At 38.6% G+C, this 7568-nt stretch overlaps 1 protein-coding gene across 1 annotated transcript; it reads right to left on the minus strand.

Annotated features, from left to right (window-relative positions):
- Window positions 1-2333: 2333 nt before the first annotated feature.
- On the minus strand, window positions 2334-2729 carry LOC137272132 (uncharacterized). Its single transcript, XM_067804486.1, has one exon. The coding sequence runs from the start codon at window positions 2727-2729 to the stop codon at window positions 2334-2336; it is 396 nt and encodes a 131-aa protein (XP_067660587.1).
- Window positions 2730-7568: the final 4839 nt, after the last annotated feature.

Genomic DNA, 7568 nt, shown 5'->3' on the forward strand with positions numbered 1-7568 from the left:
CTTGATTATTACATCTCTTAAATATCGTTGAACGTGAATGTCTTTATCAAAGATAACATTATATCTCCGGTTACTTTCTAATGCGTATTTCGTTTCGTTTGTAAATGTGAAATTAAGGGTTAATAAATGAACGTCACATTGTCGACTCCAGTCTATGTATGTTGATGTTTCTCGGTCTGCCAACCAACAAAGTAGTATCACTTAATAAAACTGCAATACTATTCACAGCAGCGCTACATCAGTCACACACAGGATAGCTAAGCAATATATCTTTCATGAGTGTCTGTTTAATTCACTTTACTTGATTACAGTTGAACATAACACATGGGTAGATCAATAGTACAATTATAGTACATCTTAAATCAGACAGTATAACGTGTATTGTATGAGGAGTATTCAAAAGCTACGTAATGTGAAAGACTAATATCTAAATCACATAATTGCATCCAAATCATCTAAAACATCTGTGATGATCTTCTGTCAATATCTGAAAAGTATAAATACATATATAGACAGATATATCGCTCAAGGCATATACAAAACGTGTATGGAGAACAAACATGGCAGTCACAAACTTTCTATCGTTCAGTCATGTCATTTTACGCAACAATTCATACTACACTCTCTTATACTCTCTGGCAACTAGTATATTAACATCCTAACTATAAATATACCTTGCGATTTTGGGTCAAAATATCACCCAGGGGAAACATTTCAAGAGAGAGTGCTCTTTGTAACAAACAATCATTTGACTATGACTTCCGTATGCTTGTCCACTGTGAAAACTTAATACAACGAAATTATTTCTTTTCATACTTTAATATACACTTGATTTTGAAACTTACGTAATATCTGAAATGCAGTATGAGCAAGACATATTGTCATTTCTCTTTACAGAAGAAAACGACGTTTCTAACTCTATAGATTCAAAACTGTGGGAAAACATTCTGTTATGGTCAAGTCAAAGTCAAAAGATGTTTATTGCATGAAAGGCCACCCGCCCGCATACATGAGTGTTACATTTGTGAAGGAATATGTGGACATTTACACATGTATCTAACGGTATACAATTCGTTTTATATCTCGTTCTATTCGTTTGATCTCTTTTTGCTAATGCATGCTTTACATACAAAGACAATTGAACAAGAATATTTTCGTTATTACTTTGCAGCAAAGATATATATTCACACAGGGGCTGTTTTCGCAAGAAAATGGTCTGGTATGTATTTCTGTCTTAATTCATGATAACAAGGACAAGTGGATTTCATTTTCTAACCCCCATGTTACATAAAGGACAATATCGACTTTGTCTCGATAGATGATTTTTCCCTCACTAATCATTACAGATAACAAACCTAAACGATATTTTACGAACATTGTACATAAACTATATGTTGTAATTAATTAATAAAATATGTATCCGATAGGAGTAACGTTTTAAAGATCCTGTAATATTCATGTCGTGAACTTGAATCTAAGGTGGATTTCTATTCTTTATTAAACATATCTATTGATCTCACGCGACATTCGTCTGACACAACCGTATAAAACCCAAATCGTGAGAAAATGATAAATTTCTGATATCAGTTACCCACTAACCCACTAACTATCCAGGTTTAAGAACATATTGTAAGCTAATTTTGGCAGAGGTTGTTCGAGCATATGTAGACTCTTGGGCCAATCAGTTTTAAACATTTTACTGGAGAATTAATATTTAACGGAAATCTACCACATTCACTATATGCCATGCTGTTTGGTGTCTTTAGGTTCACATTGAGGTACATTTTACAGGCCAAAAGATGAGCTCTCTCTATACAATCGAACCGCTGAAAAACCCATTTTGCAGCTCCACATGATATGTGGGTTGAATCTGAGCATTAAATATCTTAAAAATCACATTAGGTGACATAGTTCCTGCTTTGTACAAAACCGATAAAACTTGTAAGTTCTGTGTACATTTAGTCAAATTCGTTCTATTTGAAAACAAAACTCCCAAGTAGGAATAATGATCGGATTCATTAATCAATTGACCATCATAAAACCAGCGTTCGGTTTTGGACACACGACTGCCCCTCCTAAATATTACAATTTCTGTTTTGCTTAAATTAACTGTTAACTTCCATTATTTAGTATAGCGTTCTCGGAATTTTAATTGATTTTGTAAACCGACCAGAGTATCCGAAAATAAAATAAAGTCATCAGCAAGAAGGAGCATTATGACTCCTACACCTGCTGGTTCTGGCTTCTGGGATGCTATGGGTCTGTCTGTTGCTTGCAGGAGGTCTGGATGGTGTTTCCTCTTTGGAAAATGACGTCGATGTTGGCCTGTTGTTTCAGGAGTCTGCGGATGTGGTGGCTAGTTGATCCAGTGTACGGGATGCTGACGGTGAAGGGAGCTGATATTGTCTGGGGCTCTTGGTGGTTGGATGGAGGGTGCTCCTGATGGTCTGGTTGACAAAGGAGGGCGGGTATCCGTTGTAGGTTGTGAAGGCATGTCTGAGGTGGTCCAGCTCAATCTCGAGTAGTTCAGGTCTTGAGGAGATGTTTTGGGCACGACAGGTCAGGGTTGCGATAACGCCTCTCTTGACTTGGATGGGATGGCAGGAGGAGAAGTGGATGTATTGGTCGGTGTGGGTCGGCTTGCGGTATACGCTTGAGGTGAGGGTGTTGTTTTCTCCCTGGACCAGTATATCTAGGAAGGGGAGTTTGTTGTCTGTCTCTGTTTCCATGGTGAACTGCATCCGGGGATGTTGGGCATTGGATGTTGGCAAAGGATGTTAGGGTCGTCAGATGGGGAAAGGATGACAAAGGTGTCGTCAGCTTTTCGGTACCAGCAGGTTGGTTGGATGGGGGATGTAAGGAGGGTTGTCTCTTCCAGGTGGGTCATGTAGATTTAAGTGATGAGTGGTGATAGGGGTGTACCCATGTGGAGGCAATGGGTCTGTTGGTAGATCTTGTCTTGCCAGGTGAAACATGTAGAGCTGATGCAGGCGTTGATGAGGTCGATGATACTGTCTGGGGAAAGATGGGTGTCAAGGGTGATGATTAGTTGGCCGGGTTCCTGGAGGGTGCTGACCTTCTTGCAGAATTCGCTGGAGTCTGCGATGAAAGATTTGGCAGTTTCCTAGTGGGGCGAGTAGGCGGGACAGGTGCTAAATCCTGCCTGGGATTCAGGAATTTTATTTCGTATATTCGCCCAGTTTGATAGTCTATTGTTCAAAATCAAAGTAAACACTTTCCACAAGCTACTCATTAATGATATACCCCGATAATTATCGGATCGTTTCTGTCCCACTTTTTGAAGCGGAATCATTACAGAGCTTGATCAAGTGCAGGGATACTTTTGATTTTCAAACATTTTATTGGCACATTTCGTAAGGAACGACGTAACTTCAAATCTGTGATACTTTAGCATTTCTATTATGATATCGTCAGGTCCAGCAGCTTTCCAATTTTAAGAATGATGATTGATCGCTTTTAATATTTCCTGTTCAGCAACAGGACTGTCCAGTACAAGTTGATCTACTTCTGTATAACAATCATTGTTGTAATCTTAAGTATCAGTTACCTCGTCGAATGTCGAGTCAAATATATCACCGCTTGAATATACATCTCTGAAATGATTTAACTACTGAGTTTTAGTTTTGCTGTTTCTCGACGTATTTTTTTTTTGTAAATGACGGATAGTTTTCCAAAATGCAGACAGGCTGTGTATAGATTTTTCTAACATTTCGTGTCTACACATTCTCATATCAGACTTATATTTTCGACAACAAGCTTTATACCTATTTCTATTTTTGCAATATTTCCCTCTATCATAAGTGCCGCGAGTCACTCTTAATCTACGAAGATGTTTACGAGCATTGGTTCGCGCATTTCTGCAATCTATAGTTAGAATATTTGTTCGATGTTTCTGATTGACATATTTAGGCATACAATTAGTTGAAGTCGATAAACGTTATACATAGGCATGTATAGCCCCATTTACATCTGTATCAAGTTTTTGAAGTGAAATTTCTCAAAACGAAGTTATGGTGTCTTTCATCTTCGATAAGAAGGTGCTTGCAAAATTATCATTCTACACCAGTCATTTAACATTTGTGGACTCGTTACCATCATTAATGCAATGATTAATACCGGGGAACTTACCCGTTATTTCTAAAGGTAAATGGTCAGACTCATGCCGATCCCCAATACTCAACAAACCGTTATAATGGAAGAAATCAGCCGAGAACATAAAATAATCATTTACACGAGAACCTTCATTCGCATAGTATGAGAGAGAGAGAGAGAGAGAGAGAGAGAGAGAGAGAGAGAGATTCTTTATTTGTCATTCAGAAATCAATCGGAAGATTACAGACACATGAATTCAATCAAACATGAAGTACATTAGTATTTACATACAGGACAAAGTCATTCATAGTTGATAACTGATATGTACAGATATCAGACATCAAACATCATAGTATAATCAAACATTCACAAAGGCATGGCGTCATTTGTACACGGCTTGTCTCCATTAAAATACAAACTAAACATATGATTTCAAATGGTACATATATGCTGCAAAGTTTATCATTACAATATGATATGGGTCTCGGACGAGGGTTCGTGTGAACTATGTACCTGCACCTTGGAGTGTTCATCGTCTTCCAAAGTTTCAAACTTTACAGTTTTCAACATCAAGTAGACGAACAGAAATGAGAAAAACTTATTTCGGAGAGGTAACAATGTGTCACAGTGGGGTATCACATGGCCGTCCTAATCACAAGCGTCACTACAACAATAAGCTGGTTTCCGTGTGCTTGTTACAAAGCATTATTAGGGCTTCTTGCCATAAGGCAAAAGACCTATTGTAATTACTGATGTTTTTATTATTATTATTATTTATTTTTCCGCCGTATTTTGTTCCAGCGCTACAAAGAGCACCAGTGGACAGAATCGCTTGAAAAAAATCAGGCAGATGCGCACCGAGGTGTAGATATTCCCCATTAAAATCTCTAGGCTGTGGGCCCAATAGCAAAGGGCAGATAAATCAAAATTAATTCGAAATTTTCAATTTGAAATGCAAATATCGCGAAAACTACTGCTGCAATGACTACCAAACTTCTTGAGCAGATGCGCAATCAAAATGGCTACAATTTCGCCTGGACGGGTCGAGTCGCTAAAATGCACCGTTTGGCCGCTATTTGCGATTGAAGTTTTTGCTGCTGTTTTTCAGCCCAATTCTGACTACTTTGCTCCCAAAATCTGCTGCACTACAACTACAACAGCTACCGCTTTCAAACTTGCCATACTTTGTCTCTAGGCACCTTCCTACGCAACGACATCGTCAAATGCGACAATGTGGATTCGATGGCCGCCATATTGGATGCTACTTCGGCTCAAAAGTTGACTACAAAAACGTAAACAGGCTTCTCTCTGAATTTTTTTGCAAGTCATACGTAGCAGATACAACACTTGAAATACATGTTCTGAAGTTGCTTTTGGCTGGTGAACAATTTTTGTTCTTAGTCATATATCAAAAGTCACGTGATGCGGCCGCCATATTGGATTGAAGCTGTTGAAAGGAAATTTGCAGATTTTGTGAAGTACGCATTTTCCGCAATCCATAACTCTGAAAATATTTACTGCAGAACATTGTGATTTTGCAGATATAGAACAGGTACCTGATATATGTACCAAGTGGAAGTATATTGCGATATCTTGCTTAGTTACGCATATTCAGATGTTTACTTTTGTTGTTTATTTTCCACTCAGATGTATTTTCAAAAAATCGCAGCACCATGACTATTACGGCTACGCAGCTAAAATCTTGCAGTGTCCTGTAACTTGATGTGTTGAACATTTTTTGTTCTTTGATGCATGTCAAAATGTGAATTGTTTGGCCGCCATATTGGATTTCCTCAGATTCTTATGACACTACATTTGAAACGCTGTAGCTACTACAGTCCTACACAGAATGACGTGAAAATCGGCATAGTGCATCAGCATGCAATGCTTAACATTTCGTGTTCTTACATGTATATCAAAAGTTGCATCGTTTGGCGGCTATGTGGCTTTGAAAATTGGAGAAATCTAATATGCGTCTAAAACGGCATAAAACAGCATATAACTCCCTTACTATTGATCCAATCGCTTCCATATTTTGCATGTGGCTTGGTCATGTGAAGGCGAACATTTTTGGGCGGGGGTCAAAATTCGATATCTCTGACCGTTTGGCCGCCATCTTGGATTGAAGTTTTTCGTATATCGGGGTATCCATAGCAACAAAAGTTGAAATCCAAATGACTTGATTTTTACAGCAATGTTACGCACAGTCAAGGGAATGCGGTGTGCAAAATCTCAACTCTGTACGTTGAATAGTTTCCGAGATAATGGATATACAGTATTTTGACGGACAGACGTACGAACAGACAACGGACAGGTTTGTCAGCAAATCTAACCAGCGCATATGATACAGCGGGCCCGGGCAAAGCAGAAACACTAATTCTTTTCAGTCTAAATGCCATAACAATGTCGTCTTAGCTCGCGAAAAAAAGGTCTTTTTCTTGTGTCTAACCAGTTAAATGACCTTGACACGTGACCTTGGTGACCTTGACCAAAAAAAAGGTTTGTTTGGCATACTATCAAATGCAAGTGTCAAAACCCCGAAAAACTCAAAAATAACGATTTTCTTATTAGGGCTTCTTGCCATAAGGCAAAAGACCTATTGTAATTACTGATGTTTTTATTATTATTATTATTTATTTTTCCGCCGTATTTTGTTCCAGCGCTACAAAGAGCACCAGTGGACAGAATCGCTTGAAAAAAATCAGGCAGATGCGCACCGAGGTGTAGATATTCCCCATTAAAATCTCTAGGCTGTGGGCCCAATAGCAAAGGGCAGATAAATCAAAATTAATTCGAAATTTTCAATTTGAAATGCAAATATCGCGAAAACTACTGCTGCAATGACTACCAAACTTCTTGAGCAGATGCGCAATCAAAATGGCTACAATTTCGCCTGGACGGGTCGAGTCGCTAAAATGCACCGTTTGGCCGCTATTTGCGATTGAAGTTTTTGCTGCTGTTTTTCAGCCCAATTCTGACTACTTTGCTCCCAAAATCTGCTGCACTACAACTACAACAGCTACCGCTTTCAAACTTGCCATACTTTGTCTCTAGGCACCTTCCTACGCAACGACATCGTCAAATGCGACAATGTGGATTCGATGGCCGCCATATTGGATGCTACTTCGGCTCAAAAGTTGACTACAAAAACGTAAACAGGCTTCTCTCTGAATTTTTTTGCAAGTCATACGTAGCAGATACAACACTTGAAATACATGTTCTGAAGTTGCTTTTGGCTGGTGAACAATTTTTGTTCTTAGTCATATATCAAAAGTCACGTGATGCGGCCGCCATATTGGATTGAAGCTGTTGAAAGGAAATTTGCAGATTTTGTGAAGTACGCATTTTCCGCAATCCATAACTCTGAAAATATTTACTGCAGAACATTGTGATTTTGCAGATATAGAACAGGTACCTGATATATGTACCAAGTGGAAGTATATTGCGATATCTTG

Source organism: Haliotis asinina, chromosome 2 (assembly GCF_037392515.1).
Source record: "Haliotis asinina isolate JCU_RB_2024 chromosome 2, JCU_Hal_asi_v2, whole genome shotgun sequence".
NCBI lineage: Eukaryota > Metazoa > Mollusca > Gastropoda > Lepetellida > Haliotidae > Haliotis > Haliotis asinina.

What these genes read in the sequence shown, in the direction of transcription:
- LOC137272132 (XM_067804486.1), bottom strand. Translation starts at nt 2,729, where the DNA reads ATGGAAACAGAGACAGACAACAAACTCCCCTTCCTAGATATACTGGTC.